Genomic DNA, 18,746 nt, shown 5'->3' on the forward strand with positions numbered 1-18,746 from the left:
CTCAACGTCAACTTCGGTCAAACTTATGAACTTTCCAAACCTTCAAATTTCCGATTCTCACCAATTTGTGCCGAAACCTTCTAAAAACATCCAAATGCAAATCCGTGCATACGCCCGAGTCCAAAATCACCATCCAGACCTATCGGAACCATCACAACCCCAATCCGAGGTGAAATACAAAATAGTCAAACTTGGTCAACTCTTCCAACTTAAAGCTTCAACGATGAAATTCATTCTTCCAAAATCGATTTCGAATAACGTGAAAACCAAAACTAACTATTCACATAAGTCATAATACATCATACGGAGCTACTCATGCCCGTACACTATCGAGCGAAGTGCAAATGCTTAAAATGACCGGTCGGGTCGTTACATCCTCCCCTACTTAAACATATGTTTGTCCTCGAACGTGCCCAGAGTTGTTCCAAAGTTTCCAAACTGCCGTGTAACCTTACCTTGCACATTCCCGGGGGTCATCCCATGTCACCCTATTCAATCAAAAGTAGTGACGAGCTGGAACAAAGGTCAGGCCCACCACTAATAGCCAACAACAGCCCATAACAACGTAAATCAAGTAATAAAAGAAGTAACTCAGAGATAAAATGCTCCTTAATCATGATTTCTGAAAATAGTTTTGCCTTTCAAGTATATCAGTAAAAACCCAAGTCGTTTACCGAAGTTGCCAAAAATATGAGTAAGTTTGAAAATAGTAATTTTCCCAAAAATCCTTTCAACAATAAATAAGATGTTTCATTTTCTTTCCAGATAGCCTGTGTAAAATTCATCACTATGCCCATATGTCAATATGTGTGAGAAGTCATGAATGACGTGATACCGTACAGCATGAGGAAAATACATCTCTATGCGTATGTCATGTGTGCATGTCAATGCAATGTATCTCAGAGATGAACTCATGTACTCACACTCTTAGAGTACTCAACCTCACTCTCTCACTTTTCACTCATCATACTCAATCACTCAGTACTGTATATGGCCAATCAGGCCCAGAGAAGATCCATCCCGGAATATATACATCAACAGACCATCAGTCACTCAGTACTGAGTAGGGTCAATCCAGCCTGTGAGGAAGATCCATCCCCAGGTATAAATGCTTCGGACAAGATCCATGTCTAGGGAAGATCCATCCCTCAATATAAATCAACCGCTGGGGGTGTGTGCAGACTCCATAGGGGCTCCTTCATCCCAAGCGCTATAAACTGCACGAACAACTCACGTGCCATATTATCAATATCCTCAAAATCAGGCCCTCGGCCTCACTCAGTCATCAATCTCTCCAGTCTCTCAGGCTCACAATGCCATGAAACTAGCCCAAACTGATGATATGATGTGTCAATATGTAGCAGCAAAGGCTGAGATACGATATGAAATGAATGAACATGATTGAGTATGAAATTGCAATGTAAGCAAATAATTCAACAGCAGTAACGACCTCAATGGGTCCCAACAAAATAAGCATGTAGCCTAGACATGGTTTCTAACATGGATCACAGCTCAATAGCTCTAGTACGTAGAGATTTCATGGTTACAAATAAGGTCAGGTAACTACACATTACCACAGAAATAACGGAGTTACAATTCACACAGTGCACGCCCACACGCCCGTCACCTCAACACCAAACACATAACATGTATATTCAGGGTTCATACCCTCAGCACAAAGTTAAGAAGTGTTACTTACCTCGAACAAGCCAAATCCAATACCGAGCAGGCCAAGCGATGCTCCAAAAATGCCATCTCACGCGTACCGACCTCCAAATGGCTCGAAACCCAATGCACATGATGAAAATTGCTTCAAGAATCACCTCAATCCAAGCTCCATAGCTCCAAAAATGCTAAAATGGCCGAAACCCCCGAAATAGAGTAATTATAATTCTGCCCAGGCATCCCTCTTACGTGAATGCGGAAATTCCATCGCGTTCGCGATGAAAAAAATTAATCTTCCACCAAAATGCTCTATGCGTTTATGACACAAGGCTCGCGAACGTGATCCATACAGAAGACAGAACTACGTGAATGTGGTAGAAGGGTTGCGAACGTGAAGAAGAGGCCATCGACTGCCCAGCTCAGCCATACACTACGCGAACGTGTGAATACATACGTGAACGCGATGCACAATCTGCAGCAATCTATGTGAACATGTCTGAGTACTCGTGAACGCGAAGAACAACTTCTCCCAGCCTTCAAAATATTCTATGCGAACGCATACAGTTAGTCGCGATCGCGATGAAGAACTGTAACACCAGAAATCAGCAGAACACAACAGTGCCAAAATGATCCGAAATTTGTCTGATCCTCACCCGAGCCCCTCAGGACCCCGTCTGAATATACCAACAAGTCCCGAAAAACAACACGAACCTACCCAAGGCTTCAAATCATACATAACAACAACGAAACGATAAATCGCACCCCAAATCAAACTTGATGAACTTTGAACTTTTTAACTTTCATAACTCGTGCTGAAACATAGCAAAATAACCCGGAATGAACCGAAATTTTGCACACAAGTACCAAATGACATAACGAAGCTATTCCAATTCCCAAAATCACAATCCGAATCCGATATCCTCAAAGTCAGCTTCCGGTCAATCTTATGAACTTCCCAAACCTTCAAATTTCCAATCCTCGCCAATTTTTGCCGAAACCTTCTAGAAATATCCAAATGCAAATCTGGGCATACGCCCGGGTCCAAACTCACCATCCGAACCTATCGGAACCATCACAACCTCAATCTGAGGTTAAATACAAAATAGTCCAACTCTTCCAACTTAAAGCTTCAACGATGAAATTCATTCTTCCAAATCGATTTTGAATAACCTGAAAACCAAAACCGACGATTCACATAATTCATAATGCATCATACGGATCTAATCATGCCCGTAAACTACCGAGCAAAGTGCAAATGCTTAAAATGACCGGTCAGGTCGTTACACGTTACAATCCAAACTCCTATGTTGAATTGATGTAAAGATGATGAAATCTTGTGTCTTGTAGCCTCCAGTGCTCTTCAAAAGCTTCCAAGGTCAATAGTCCTCTAAAAATCGTGTTTTTGGTGCATTTATACCATGTAGGAAGGGGGCCCCGGATGAAACTATCCTTTTTAAACTAAAGTAGGAGAAATACTCAATAAAATTTGCACATGCGTGGTGCATGGCTTGCCTCCCCATGCAGTGCGCCTGTGGAGAAGTTAAGAGAGTTGATTTTTACACTCTACAGGAATTATGCACTAGTGCCCCCGCACCCCGCAGCGCATGGCGCGACGCGGTAGTGCATTTTTTAGAGTAATCTTTTTTTCTCACTTTTTGACTTCCAGACTTGGTCCTCGACCCCCCGAACGTGATCCCGGCTTAATTTCTTGGTCTTCTACTCATATGTCAAAGCTCCAAAATATCCATTTTATCTCCAAACGTGTTTCTCCACTTGAAATCACATCTTTCACAACATAACACACGTAACAAGTACAAAATATTAGCAATTAGGATCAAATACAATCAAATTGTAGTAACTAGAGTGCTCGTCCCCACATTTAAACCATTGCTCGTCCCCGAGCAATCAAACTACGCTTCACATAGAGATGACATTTTCATCAAACAACTTCCCTAACCCATCATGCCAAGAATATTTAAAACATACTAAGCACCCTATCGTAACATCTTAGCCACAAGACTCGACTCACAAGCAACACATATTTTCTTCAAAACCCATAGAGGCCAAAGACATTACCTTTCCTTCACAAGTCATATGCCCTCACACAATCAATAGAGAGTAGTTCCACACACAATAAAGTTTAAGAATAATAAGGAATTCAAGATATAAAGAATTCACTCACTCTTAGAAATAAAATTCATGTGCCACAGAAAACATACCATAGGCTTGCCCGTAGTGTATACTCTACTAATTTGAGTTCATTCAGTCAAGGATCAAGTAGGACTTTAATTGGTTGTAATGTAGGCTGGGGGACAGGTAGGATACATATAGATAATAATGACTACACCTCCCTAAGCACTTTAATACATATACATTAATAGTTCAAACCCCACACTTATATGGAACCAAAACCCAACCTTTACACATAATAGCATCAAGCTCCCAATATCTTTAAGTAAAAACAAGATGAGAACTATCACTGTCAAGGAATCAATTTTTTTCTTCTCTAAGGTTTGATTTTTTTTTTTCCAAGCAAACTCACTCTTTTTTTTTCTTTCAATTCCCCATAAGCAGCTCACAAAATTTTTCAAACAATGCACATTTCTCCTTTTCAATCATTCCACTCAAAAATCCAACCATACCTCAACTTAGCTTTTACAAGCTCTTAACAAATTCAAGTGCTCAAGAGAGGTAAAATGTTCAAACAGATGGTCAATTGAAATAAAGGATTCAGGATTGTAGTGTGGTTGCCAAAGAAATAGAATTATAGGCTCAAAGGGGCTAACTAGGATACACATTAATTTGGTGGGTAAAAGCATATATTTGCTCAACAAAGAAATGCCTATATCACTTTCTAGACTGAACAAGAGTGCTATTTCGCGTTGCAAACACACGGGACAAGTTCTAGACATCAAACGACATGCACAAAATATCAACAACAACCTCGCACACACATTGGCACTTAACTCACTCAGGATCGGATCTATCCCAACTCTCTAGTCAAAGCAATTAAGCAAAGTCAAAATCAAATAATTTAAGGCACTTATAGATGAGTCAAGAATTGAGCCTAGGCGTCACAACTAAGGCACTCACCTCTCTCAAGGCATAACAGAGTTAAGACAAGTTATCTCCATTTAAAACCATAGCACAAGACTTATCTATTCCTAAAAAGAACCTAACTAAACCCGATTCATGTAAAAACCCTTGGAAAAGAAACGCGGCACAAATAAAAATCAAGTGGAAATTGTTACACCACCTAAGAAAACAAAATAAAAATAAAGGACTAATTTTTTTTTCTTCGACATTAATCCCTCAAGAAAACAGTCGAGGAAATCCATCATCAGGAAACGTTAAATTTTATTTATTCAACTACTACTAACGAACAAAAAAACACCATCATACATATACATATTTACATCCCCTACCCCACATTTTAAATTTTGGCATATCCCGATGACACATAAGTAAAAGCAAGAGGTAAGGAAAACTCCCCTGAATTTTTTCCGTTTTCGAGAACTTATGAACTCCACCCCTAATTCTGAATTCATTCCTTATTTTCGCTCCTTGGAATTATTTATGGAGATCAATAAGCCAAAATCTTCTGAGGATATGTAACGACTTTCAAGTGTATTAGCCCCGATCCCCTATTTATTGCCTCCTCTATATTATATTATAGTTACGTGACTTACCGGGGGTGGTTTTGGTTTCGGGTGAGTTTCGGAGTAAAATGGGACACATAGTCCCTAAGTTAGAAGGTTAAGTCGTAGGAATTGACCATAGTTTGACTTATGTGAAAATGACTCCGGAATGAAGTTTTGTCGGTTACAATAGCTTTGTATGGTGATTCTGGTCTTAGGAGCATGTCCATATGTTGATTTGGAGGTCCGTAGGTCGTTTCGGCGTGAATTGGCGAAAGTTGGAAAGTTGGAAGATTTTGGTAAGTTTGACTAAGGGTGGACTTTTTGATATTGGGGTCGGATTCTGATTCCAAAAGTTGGAGTAGGTCTATAATGTCATGTATGACCCTTGTGCAAAATTTGGTGTCAATCGGAGTTGTTGTGGTATGAATCGGCGTTGGTTTCGGAATTCGGAAGTTCATAAGTTCTTAGGCTTGAATCGATGTGCGATTCGTGCTTCTAGTGTTGTTTGATGTGATTTGACACTTCGAGCGTGTTCGTATGATGTTTTAGAACTTGTTGGTATATTCGTACGGGGTCCCGGGGGCCCCGGGTGTGGTTCGTATTGAATTCGGACCAATTTTGGACTTAGCGTCATTGTTGAAGTCCCAGGCCTGCTAGTGTCATTGCACCTGCGGAGGGTTTGACCGCAGGTGTAGAATCACAGGTGCGGGAGGTGAAGCGCGGAAGCAAAAGGAGAGCCCAAGGTTGGGCTCGTAGGTACGGACACCTGGGCACAGGTGTGCCACCACAGGCGCGGCCATTTCCTCTACAAAAACGGAAGTGGAGGAGGGGCTTTGGGCAGGACTGCAGGTGCGGTCTCTTTCTTCGTTGAAGCGGGTATGCAGGTGTGAGCCATGGTCCGCAGAAGTAGAACTCCTGAACTTAAGTGGAATCCGCACCTGCGATGGTTTTTCCGCAGGTGCGGTGTCGTAGAAGCAACCCATAGGCCGTAGAAGCAGAAGTCGCTGGGCAGAAAAGTGAAATTCGAGGGATTAATTTCATAATTCATTTTAAGACTTTGAGAGCTCGGTTTGAGGCAAAATTTCGAGGGATTTTTAGAGTAATTGTTGGGGTAAGAGTTCTTGACTCGATTTTGGTTAGATTATACTAATCTATCATTATTATTAGCATGTAATTAAGGATTTGAGTGGGAAAATTGGGGGAAAAGTGTAGAAATTCTTAGACTAAGTTTTTGGGTTTTGAAAGGCAAAATGAGATCGGATTTGAATAATTCTTGTATGGTTGGACTCAATGTCTAATAGGTGTTCGGTTTTTGTAATTTTGGTTGGGTTCTGAGGCGCGGGCCTGGGTTGACTTTTTGGGGGTGATTTTTCAATTCTTTGGTAAGATCATAATTTTATTATTTAAATTAGTTTCCTATAGTTATACTTATAGTATGAAATTGTTTTAGCTAGATTCGAGCCGTTCAGAGTTGAAAAATCGAGGGAAAGGCCTTCTAGTTGATTGATTTAGCGTGGTTTGAGGTAAGTGACTTGTCTAACTTTGTGTGGAGGAAATTCCCCTTAGGATTTGGTAATTTTGTGATAATTTTGATATGTGGAGGCTGTGTACGCGAGGTGACGAGTGCGTACATGGGCTAAATATTGAGATTCCGGTTTTAGCTATATAGTTTCATTTTCATGCTTTAATTGAGTTACTTTAGCATGTTATAGTCACAATATTTAGTCTAATTTCACATGTCTACTTGTCTTATCTCTTATTGGCAACTTGTACTACATGTTTAGTTGAGTTACTTGCTTTCTTAATTCCATAGTCATTATTTAACTGTGGGATTCTTTACTTGAAATTTGTTATCCTTGAAATATCTTGCTGTTGAGTTTGATATTGAGTTGCAAAGGCCGTGATTTCTATTGAGGAAAAATGTAAGTTGTGAAATGTCATTTTATTGAGTTGTTATGTTCTGGCATTTGTGTTATTGTTGAGATGATTGTTTGGTTGTTTGCACGAGGTTTCTGTTGTGCTGTTGTTACTATTTGCATGAGGTTTCTGTCGTGTCGTTGTTACTATTGATACTCATGCACTGGTATAAAGTCTAGGTGTTGAAACGCATGCGGTGAGATAAGGTGGGCTTGATATGCGTGGCTAGTAGGGAAACTACTAGAAGCCATGCGGTGTGATAAGGTGGGCTAAAATGCGATGTGCTATTTCGGGAAAAATGATTTTCAAAACTAAATGTGAAGGATCCCGTGGTGATATAAGGAAAGACTATGAGTTACTTTTATAATTTGGGACTATGAGGCGGTACCTCGGTAGGGCCCCCTGTTGATCTTCTCTATTTGTTGTATTTGTTTGGTTGTTGTTTCCTTAACATGTAAAATCCTTGTTTTCCTTTCGTGTTATATTAATTGCCTTGATTCTGTGTTGTTAATTTTCCGTAAATTCTTTAGTATTTCACTTCCTTTGTCATTATCTTTATATTTGATTTCTTGTTTCTTATTATCTCCAGTAGGGCCTTGACCTAACCTCGTCAATACTTGTAAGGCCCCATAAATTTTTCGCCAAGGAATTCAAGTTTTGTGGCGTCGAGGTAGGGTAATGTGTACGAAGGTAGTATTTAATCTTAACGGCGAGCAAGCTCGCCGATGTATGAACTTTTTGGGTTGAAGAATGTATTGAGGTATTGGTTGATAAGTTTTGCCGAAGGGCCAATTATGCGGTCAGATTCGCGACCGCAGATCTGTTTTGCGAGCCGCATACCCATCGCAGAGTTGAGAAGAAAGTTTGTTGAATTTTGAAGGATGTTCTACGGTCCATTATGCGATCGCATACCTATTTCATGGTCCGCACTTCCGTCGCAGATTTAACATGAAGAATTTCGAAGGGTGATTCTGCGGTCCATTTCACGACCGCATAAGTGGTTTGCGGATCGCAGACCTGTCTAGACCAGCCCAATTTTTGGCATCACTTTTGCGGGCCGCATATCTATTCTACGGTCCATTGTGCCACCCAGACTTGATTTTGGAGGGTCCATTTTTCTATTTTTATAACCCAACCCCATTTTGATAAATAACTTTGGGGCTCATTTTGAAGCGAATGTCTGATGCTTTTAGAGAGAAGTAAGAGTATTTTAGAGAGAGAAGGAGAAGACCTAGCATTCTAATCACCCATTCTTGCACCAATCTTCAAGAATCATGGAAGCCACTCACTAGACCACCATCTATCCGGGTAAGTTCTTGCCCTACATCATCCATGCAAGTTTGTGTAGTGTCTAAGTAGATTGTGGAGTTGGAGATAGGCCATGCATGTGAAATTAGGTGGTAGTATGTGGGGTTGTTGAACTATATTGAGTAGTTTTTTGTTGAAATTGGTTGAGGGAGAAAGGGATTACCATTGTAAAGCCTTGTAGTCAATTTTTGCATAATAGGTGTTTGACAAAAATTTTAAGAGAGTTACACCAAGAGAATCCTTCTAATTACTATCTGATTTTCGCTATCTTCCTATAGATTGATATTGCTAGAGGTGTTGGGATGTTGTAGTAACTTAAAGAAAGATCAATCAAGGTATGTTGGCAAAAATTCTCTCTAGAGTCGAATTCCATTATGATCCCGTAAATTTCAAGTATGGTTGCCCCGAGTTCCTAAATCCCATATTACGGGTTGTTCTTAATAAATTTGATTATTCTAAAAAAGTGTTGTGTTGAAAGATATATGTACTCAAAACGTGTTCCAATTGCTCCTATATTATCATGATCTCTTTCGAAAATGAGTTCAAGTAAGGGTGATGTATTAAAACGTTATCACTTCAACTAGTGTTTCAAATGAAAGTCTATTATGCTTAACTTGGAAAGAAAACCCAGTGTGCTTAAGACTCATATTGCTCATATACATGTTTAAGTTCTTGATTCCAAATGCCCTTAATTGTTGATAACCTATGATAATGTTTGGAAGTGAAAGAAGTGAGAGTGAGATATAAAATGTGGCCATGGTTGTTGTAACTAGTGCATTTGAGTTGAATTCATGTTTCAATCGTAAATCACCATGCTCTCCTTTATTTCCAATATGATTTGAGTTCTTGCATACTAATTAGTTGAAATTGTGTATTTCCCTTTTGGGAAAAAGTATTTCAAGAATAAGTGGTGTATCACTCGTTTATGATTTTAACTTGTGCTTCAATTGCAAATCATTTTGCTCCATTCTTTGGAAAGGAATCTATTGTGTTTAACACCTTCATTACTAATGAACCTAAAGTTTTGATTTCCAAAATATTCTATATCTTGACGTTATGATGATGATCCTTGAAAGTAAAGAAATAAAAGTGTGGAATATGAAATACAGCAAATATGCCATGAATGAAGAATCATACGTATGGCCAACAGAGCTAAGGAAATAATGATGTTGTGAATGGTTGAAATTACTAATGAAGCTTTATATAGTCTGAAAGGTTATGAGGTGAATATAGTTGTACTTTTGTTTCCCTTGTGTGCAAACAAAGTATTTTTGGGACTATCATTAGCGAACCGAGGAAGGGTGGGTCGTAAGGCCCACACCCGAAACTACACGTGCCGGTGTAGGAGTTAATTGTTTTATTTCCCTTATTTGGGATGAGATTGATATGTTGAGATTATTCCCCTTGATTAGGATGAGATTTTTGGTAGCCCTAGATTTGATGTCGACTCACATGACCTATGTGGGGAGACGACCTAGCCGATCGGGTGGTGATCGGATGCCATGTTGCGCGCATGGCGGTTCCTACTCTGGGTAACACCTTTCTTTCTTTCGCATCACATGTCAATCCACATTGTTTATGGAGAGATGGCTTAGCTGATCAGGCCGAGATCGGACTCTATGCTACAAACACGTTGGTATATCGATGCTAATGATCTCCCAACCAAAAATAATATTACTTTTTTGTTTTGAAAGTTGTTATGTTTTAACTTGGAATTTGGGTATCATCGATCGTTACTTGTTGTTTTCATGATTATGCCTTTCTTATATTGGTATTCTATTTTGAAAGAGGACATTTAGCTTCACATACTAGTACTATTCCATATGTACTAACGTCCTTTTTGTTGGAGGTGCTACATCTTCAATGGATGCAGGTGGTTCGTCAGTGGGCAGCTTTGGTCTTCATTAGCAGTTAGTCTCTATTCAGCAGGTTTTGGTGAGCCCTACTCTGTTCCGGGCCTTATGTCACTTGACGTTATACTTTATGTTTTAAGTTATAGCCGGGGCCTTGTCGCCGGCACTTCCATACTACTTTTATGTTGTACTTAGAGGCTTCGTAGACATGTTGTGGGTGGTTTGAATGTTGGAAAATAAACTAGAAGTGTTGGTATTTTGGCAAACATGTTTTCTCTCATAAATATGAATCTGTGATATTTTGAAAATTGTAAATGAATATCCTTTGAGTAATGGAAAAGAATGTGAAGCACTTGACTCTTCTCATATCTATCTCCTGTTATTTGTTCTTTTATTTTTATTGGGTAAGATTGGGTAGAAGGCATCAAGTAGGCTTGCTTGACCGGGGTATCTTGGTTGAGCGCCGGTCGTGCTCCCCGAGGTCGGGGCGTGACACTACTCTATCGATATTAGGCTTGGCACTTACTGGGTACTGTTATGGTATATTCATACTACGCTTTTGCACATGTTTTTGTGCAGAACCAGGTACATCTTATCAGTCCCAGCACTAGCGCGCTAAGCTTGCTATTGGAGACTTCAAGGTACACCTGCCCGCGTCTGCAGGCCTCGGAGTCCCCTTCTATCCTCTTCTTCCTTATTTCTTTATACTTTTATAGACAGTGATGTATAGGTTTGTCCAGCACTGTATCTAGAGCTTGTGACTTATATTTCACCAGGTCTTGGGGAGTTGTACGCATTGTGTTTATAGTTTCTATTTATGAAATTGTTGGAGTTTTGAGATTCTAAGTTTTATTTAATGTTTCCACATATTGTTAGGCTTACCTAGTCCTAGAGACTAGGTGCTGTCACGACATTCTACGAAGGGAATTTGGGGTTGTGACAAGTTGGTATCAGAGGTTTAGGTTCATAGGTGCTATGAGTCACAACCAGGTTTAGTAGAGTCCCGTGGATCAGTCCTAAGACATATGTACTTATCTTCGTGAGGCTATGGAACTTTTAGGAAAAGCTTCACTTCTTTGATTCCTTATCGTGCAAAATTGTTGACTTCGGAATTTTGAATTTCTGTCTTTCTATTCTCTTACAGATGGTGAGAACATGTACAGCCAGATCAGATGACCAGACGCTCGTGCCCCCTGCTAGAGCCGTGCGATGCCGGGTCCGGGGTAGAGGCCGAGGATGTCCACGTGGTGCAGCCAGAGCACCTGCACGAGCAACTACAGAGGAGCCACCAGTAGCTCCAATTGTAGAGCATGCACCTGAGATGCCTGTTACTGCCCCAGCACATCAGGAGACCCTCGTCCAGTTTCTGAGCATGTTCGGCACCTTAGCTCAGGCAGGGTTGATCCCACTTGTTCCTGCCACATCTCAGGCTGGGGGAGGAGCACAAACTTCGCCTTCCATACCCCAGAGCAGTGGGTCTAGGTTTACCAGGTTCCAGAGGTCATACCAGTATAGCTGGTTGCTCTAGTTAAGCCCGAGGTTAGGGCAGCAGCTTCTGAGTAGGAGCAGCTCAGGCTCAAGAGTTACAAGAAGTACCACCCTCCTACTTTCAGCGGTTTGGCTTCAGAGGATGCCCAGGGTTTTCTTGAGGAGTGCCACTGTATCCTTCATACTATGGGTATTGTGGAGTCTAGTGGGATTGCTTTCACTACGTTCCAGCTTAAGGGAGTGTCTTATCAGTGGTGGCGAGCATATGAGTTGGGTAGTCCGGTCGAGGAAGCTTCACTCACTTGGACTCAGTTCTCGGATATGTTCTTGATGGAGTTTGTTCCCTAGAGTCTCAGAGATGCATGGCGCGCAGAGTTTGATCAATTTCTCTAGGGTTCTATAACCGTGTCGGAGTATGCGGTCCGGTTCAGTGATTTGACTAGGCATGCACCAGCCTTGGTAGCTACTGTTAGAGAGCGAGTCTGTCGATTTATCGAGGGGCTCAACCCCGGTATTAGATTTAGCATGTCCCAAGAGTTTGAGATGGACATCGCATACCAGCAAGTAGTGGGTATCGCTAGGAGATTGGAGGGTATGTGGACCTGGGAGAGAGGGGAGAGGGAAGCAAAGAGGCCTCGAGATTCTAGCACATATAGTGGTACCCATGCCCCAGTTGCAGCTCGTCATGGTAGGGTATATGTGAGTCACCCTGTTCATTCATCACTTCCAGCCTCCAGCGGTATTTCGGCCACCCCTAGGCCTCAGGCTCCCTATTATGCACCACAATTGTCTAGCGCACCTCCTGCATGGGGTGCTTTCAGTGGTCAGTCCAGCCGATCAGGCCCGAGCCAGCCACATCCTCTGAGAGCTTGTTTTGAGTGTGGTGACACTCATCATATGGTGAGTGATTGACCCAGACTCAGGAGGGGTTAACCTCCACAGACTACTCAGGCTCTGCATATTCCACAGGGTCCTCAGGCTTCTCAGTCCATGGTCGTCGCACCAGTTGCCACCCCACTTGCATAGCTTGCTAGAGGTGGTGTTCGAGTAGGTGGAGGTCGAGCAGGTAGAGGTTGCCCTAGAGGGGGAGGCTAGGCCAGATATTATGTTATTCCTGCTAGGACGGAGGAAGTTGCACCAGACTCATTCATCATAGGTATTGTTCTGGTCTGTCATAGAGATGCATCAATCTTATTTGATCCGGGCTCCACTTATTCCTATGTGTCGTCTTATTTTACTCCATATTTGGGTGTATCCCATGATTCTTTGAGTTCTCCAAACTATGTGTCCACACCTGTGGGAGATTCTCTCATTATTGACCGTGTGTATCGGACGTGTTTGGTTGTTCTTAGTCGTTTTAAGACCAGAGCCGATTTATTGTTGTTCAGTATGGTAGATTTTGATGTTATTATAGGCATGGACTGGTTGTCGCCCTATCATGCTATTCTCGATTGTCATGCCAATACGGTGACGTTGGCTTTGCCAGGCCTGTCGCTGTTAGAGTGGAGAGGTACATTAGATTATGTTCCTAGTAGGGTTATCTCATTTCTAAAGGCTCAGTGTATGGTTGAAAAGGGGTGTAATTCATATCTGGCCTTTGTGAGGGATGTCAGTGTTGATACACCTACCGTGGAGTCAGTTTTAGTAGTGAGGGACTATCCAGATGTATTTCCGGCAGATCATCCGGGCATACCGCACGACAGGGATGTCGATTTTGTCATTGATTTGCTACCTGGCACTCAGCCCATTTCTATTCCACCCTATCGTATGGGCCTGGCAGTGTTTAAAGCGTTAAAGGAGCAGTTGCAAGAGTTGCTTGATAAGGGCTTCATTCGGCCCAGTGTGTCACCTTGGGGTCCTCCAGTCTTATTTGTAAAGAAGAAAGATAGTTCTATGCGTATGTGTATTGATTATCGCCAGTTGAACAAAGTTACAGTGAAGAACTGGTATCCATTGCCACGTATTGATGACCTATTTGATCAGCTTCAGGGCGCTAGAGTGTTCTCTAAGATTGACTTACGTTCAGGCTATCATCAGTTGAAGATTCGGGAGCCAGATATCCCAAAGACTACCTTCAGGACTCGGTAAGGTCATTACGAGTTCCTTGAGATGTCATTTGGGCTGACCAATGCCCCAGTAGCATTCATGCACTTGATGAACAGTGTATTTCAGCCCTATCTTGACTCATTCGTCATTATGTTTATTGATGACATTCTGGTGTACTCACGGAGCCGAGAGAATCATGAGCATCACTTGAGGACTGTACTCCAGACCTTGAGAGAAAATAAGTTATATGCAAAATTTTCAAAGTGTGAATTCTGGCTTGATTCGGTATCATCGTTGGGTCATGTAGTGTCGAGTAAGGGGACCAAGGTAGATTCGAAGAATATTGAAGCAGTGCAGAGTTAGCTCAGACCGTCTTAAGCTACGAAGTTCTGAAGTTTTCTTGGTTTGGTGGGGTATTACCGTCGATTTGTTGAGGGTTTCTCGTCTATTGTAGCACCTATAACCAGATTGACCCAGAAAGGTGTTCCGTTCAAGTGGACGGAGGAGTGTGAGGAGAGCTTAAAAAACCAAGACAGTTTTGACTATAGCTCCAGTATTGGTGTTGCCTTCGGGTTCGGGGTATTATACTGTGTATTGTGATGCATCGCGTATTGGTCTCGGTGCGGTGTTGATGCAGGACAGTAGGGTAATTGCCTATGCGTCTAGACAGCTGAAGGTGCTTAAGAAGAACTATCATGTCCACGACCTCAAGTTAGTAGCTATTGTTCATGCCTTGAAAATATGGCGGCACTATTTGTACGGTGTCCCTTGTGAGGTCTATACCGACCACCGGATTCTACAGCATATGTTCAAATAGAAGGATCTTAACTTGCGGCAATGAAGGTGGTTAGAGTTGCTTAAGGACTATGATATCACCATTCTATATCATCACGGGAAGGCTAATGTGGTGGCCGATGCCTTGAGTCGCAAGGCGGAGAGCTTGGGTAGTTTAGCATATCTACCAGTAGTAGAGAGGCCATTAGCCTTTGATGTTCAGGCCTTGGCCAACCAGTTTGTTAGATTTGATGTTTCTGAGCCGAGCCGAGTTTTGGATTGTGTGGTTTCTAGGTCTTCTCTTTATGATCGTATCAGATAATGTCAGTATGATGACCCCAATCTACTTGTCCTCAAGGACACAATTCAGCACGGTGATTCCAAAGAGGTCACTATTGGGGATGACGGTGTGTTACAGATGTAGGGTAGGCTATGTGTCCCCAATGTAGATGGCTTTCATGAGTTGATTCTCCAGGAGGCTCACAGTTCGCTGTACTCCATTCATCCAGGTGCCACGAATATGTATCAGGACTTGAGGCAACATTATTGGTAGAAGAGGTGAAGAAGGACATAGTGGAGTATATAGCTCGGTGCCTAAACTGTCAACAGGTGAAGTATGAGCATCAGCGGCCTGGTGGATTGCTTTAGAGGTAAAAGATCCCAGAGTGGAAATTGGAGTGGATTACTATGGATTTTGTTGTTGGGCTCCCACAGACTCAGAGGAAGTTTGATGCAGTTTAGGTGATTGTGGATTGGTTGACCAAGTCAGCTCATTTCATTCCAGTGGTGACTACTTATTCTTCATAGCAGCTGGCTTAGGTTTATATTTGCGAGATTGTCAGGCTTTATGGCGTGCCGGTATCCATCATCTCTGACCGGGGTATGTAGTTTACATCACGGTTCTGGAGGGCTGTTCAGCATGAGTTGGGCACGGAGTGGAGTTGAGTACATCATTTCACCCTCAGACAGACGGACAGTCCGATTGCACTATTCAGATATTGGAGGATATGCTTCATGCGTGTGTGATGGAGTTTGGGGGTTCTTGGGATCAGTTCTTTCCACTCGCGGAGTTTTCCTACAATAATAGTTACCAGTCGAAAATTCATATGGATTTGTATGAGGCTTTGTATGGTAAACGGTGTCGGTCTCCGGTGGGTTGGTTTGAGCCGAGTGAGGCTAGGCTATTGGGTACAGACTTGGTTCAGGATGCTTTGGAAAAGGTTAAATTGATTTAGGATCGACTTCGTACAGCCCAATCCAAATAGAAGAGTTATGTAGATCAGAAGGTTCGCGACATTGCATTCAGAAGGTTCGCGACGTTGCATTCAGAAGGTTCGCGACGTTGGAACCTTAATATGCACCTAGTGTTTGATAAAATGCTCAAGTGAGCTAGAATTATGAAATCCTTCCTAATTTTTGTTCAATTTTGCAATGTCTCTTAATAGATCGAAGTGGCTAGGATCTCCAAAACATTTTAGTAAATTAAAAGGGCTCGAGGCAAGGTATGTTGGCTAAGGTATGTTGAACACCTGAGGGGTGAGAATACTTTCCCAACTACTACGCTACCTGATTCCACTACACTTGGTCAGACCGCACCAGTTCCTACACCTACTGTGGGTGCAACGATCCCTCCAACTGATATTCTAGTTCCACCTTCAGCCCCAACTTCCAGTCCCGGTGTATCTGATGGGGATCTTAGGGGAGCCATACAGATGTTGGCTCAAATAGTGGCTTCCCAGGCAAAGATATCAGATGATGCACCCACTTCTTCTAGTCAGCCAGGGGATTCCACTAGTTCCAGGGTGAAAAACTTTCTCCAGTTGGACCCTCCAGTGTTCACAGGTACTAATCCTGAGGAGGACTTCCAAGATTTTATTGACGAGATGCACAAGGCCCTCCAAGTTATGCATGCTACTGAGACAGAGGGAGCATAGTTGACCTCCTACCGCCTGAAGGGGGTCTCCTATTCTTGGTTTGAAATGTGGGAGGACTCCCGTGAGGATGGAAGCCATCCGGCGAGATCGAGTGAGTTTGCCGATGCTTATATTGATCATTTCTTGCCTGTCGAGACTAAGGCAGCCCATGTCGCCGAGTTTGAGAACCTGAAATAGGGTAGCATGAATGTGTGGGAGTATCGTATGAGATTCGCGCGCCTGTCAAACTATGCCATCTACATGTTGCCTACTATGGAGTCTAGAGTGCGTCGGTTTGTGGAGGGCCTTAGCTCCTTAGTTATTAATGAGGCCGCGACAGCTACCTTGAATTCTGATATGAACTATGGTAAGATGGTGGCATTTTCTCAAGCCACAAAGACCCGCAAGCTGAAGAATAGAATGGAGCGAGAGAGTAGCAACAAGGACCGGTCAGCGGGCAACTTCAGTAGTACTACTGGTGGTTGTGGTGGTGGTGGTAGGATAGCTTTCAAGGGAAGGTCATCAGGATCGTCCAAGTATTTTTCTCAGTCTTCAGTCAGTACACCGCCATCAGGACCCAGTGAGCAGCAGGGGAACCGTTTTAGGCCCAGCCAGGGCAACAGGGGATCCTACCAGCAGGGTCGGTCTGGTGGGAGATTTCAGCAGCAGCGGAGGCCCCCATGCCCTAGGTGTGGGAAGATGCACTTTGGGACCTGCTACATGGACCAGCCCATATGCTACGGGTGTGGTATGGGACCTGCGCAGAGAGATTGTCGTTCGTCTCACCAGAGCATGGGTAGAGGTACAGCACAGCCAGCCAGTTCTGCAGCTACTACATCCGCAGCACCTCCTCCAGCTCGAGGCGCCCCAGCACCCGCAGGGCATGGTGCAGCTAGGGGTGGTGCACAGAGTTCGGGAGGACCCAACCGTTTCTATGCTATGAGGGGTCGCCAGAGTTCAGAGGCTTCTCCAGATGTTTTCACAGGTATATTGACTGTTCAATCTCATAATGTGTATGCTATTATTGATCCCGGTTCCACCTTCTCCTATGTCACTCCCTATGTTGCTATGGAATTTGGGATAGAACCGGAACAGCTCCATGAGTCGTTCTCTGTATCTACTCTGGTTGGTGAGTCTATTGTGGTCGCGTGGGTTTATAGGGATTATGTTGTCACAGTGCGCGGTCGAGACACCATGGCCGACCTTATTGAATTGGGGATGGTCGATTTTGATGTAATAATGGGGATGGATTAGCTTTATTCATGTTTCGCTAAGCTTGACTGTCGAACCAGAACCGTTAGGTTTGAATTTCCAACTGAGTCAGTGATCGAATAGAAGGGGGATAATGTGGTGCTGAATGGTAGGTTTATTTCTTACCTTAAGGCCACAACGATAATTAACAAGGGGTGTATCTACCATTTGGTCCGGGTTACGGACATCGACGTTGAGGCACCTACACTTGAGTCTGTGCCTGTTGTAAATGAATTTCCGGAGGTTTTTTCGGATGAGCTCCCTAGGATCCCGCCAGATAGGGAGATTGATTTTGGAATTGATGTGATGCCAGGCACGCAGCCTATATCTATTCCACCCTACAAAATGGCACCAGCAGAATTGAAGGAGATAAAGGAACAATTGAAAGATTTGTTAGAGAAGGATATCATCCGGCCGAGTGTGTCACCTTGGGGCGCACAAGTTCTATTATTAAGAAAGAAGGATGGGTCGCTAAGAATGTGTATTAACTATCGGCAGCTCAACAAGGTTAGAATCAAAAATAACTACCCACTGCCAAGGATAGATGACTTATTTGAAAAATTGCAGGGTGCTAAGCACTTCTCCAAGATTGATTTAAGATCCGGGTATCACCAATTGAAGATCAAGGAGTAGGATATTCTGAAAACAACTTTCAGGACTCGGTATGGGCATTCTGAATTTCTGGTAATGTCTTTCGGGCTAACAAATGCCCCCGCAACTTTCATGGATCTTATGAATCGGGTCTTCAAACCTTTCCTCGACTACTTCGTGATTGTGTTTATTGACGATATTCTTGTTTATTCACGGAGTCGGAGCAGGATATGCCTCTAAGTGAGCCAAACTGCCCATAGATTTCCGGCTAAGAGCATCCGCTACAACATTAGCCTCAC

General features: G+C 42.8%; 1 protein-coding gene across 1 annotated transcript; it reads left to right on the forward strand.

The window, feature by feature from the left end:
- The first annotated feature begins 16,878 nt into the window (after positions 1-16,878).
- Positions 16,879-17,859, forward strand: LOC138892328 (uncharacterized). Its single transcript, XM_070176035.1, has 2 exons — positions 16,879-17,353; positions 17,591-17,859. The coding sequence occupies exons 1-2, from the start codon at positions 16,879-16,881 to the stop codon at positions 17,857-17,859; spliced, it is 744 nt and encodes a 247-aa protein (XP_070032136.1).
- The last annotated feature ends 887 nt before the right edge of the window (positions 17,860-18,746 follow it).

The sequence above is a fragment of the Nicotiana tomentosiformis genome, chromosome 5, assembly GCF_000390325.3.
Source record: "Nicotiana tomentosiformis chromosome 5, ASM39032v3, whole genome shotgun sequence".
NCBI classification, from domain to species: domain Eukaryota; kingdom Viridiplantae; phylum Streptophyta; class Magnoliopsida; order Solanales; family Solanaceae; genus Nicotiana; species Nicotiana tomentosiformis.

Coding starts and splice junctions, on each gene's coding strand:
- LOC138892328 (XM_070176035.1), top strand. CDS start 16,879: ATGGAGTCTAGAGTGCGTCGGTTTGTGGAGGGCCTTAGCTCCTTAGTT. Junction 17,354..17,590: donor GCCCATATGCTACGGGTGTG/GTATGGGACCTG, acceptor ATGTTTTCACAG/GTATATTGACTGTTCAATCT.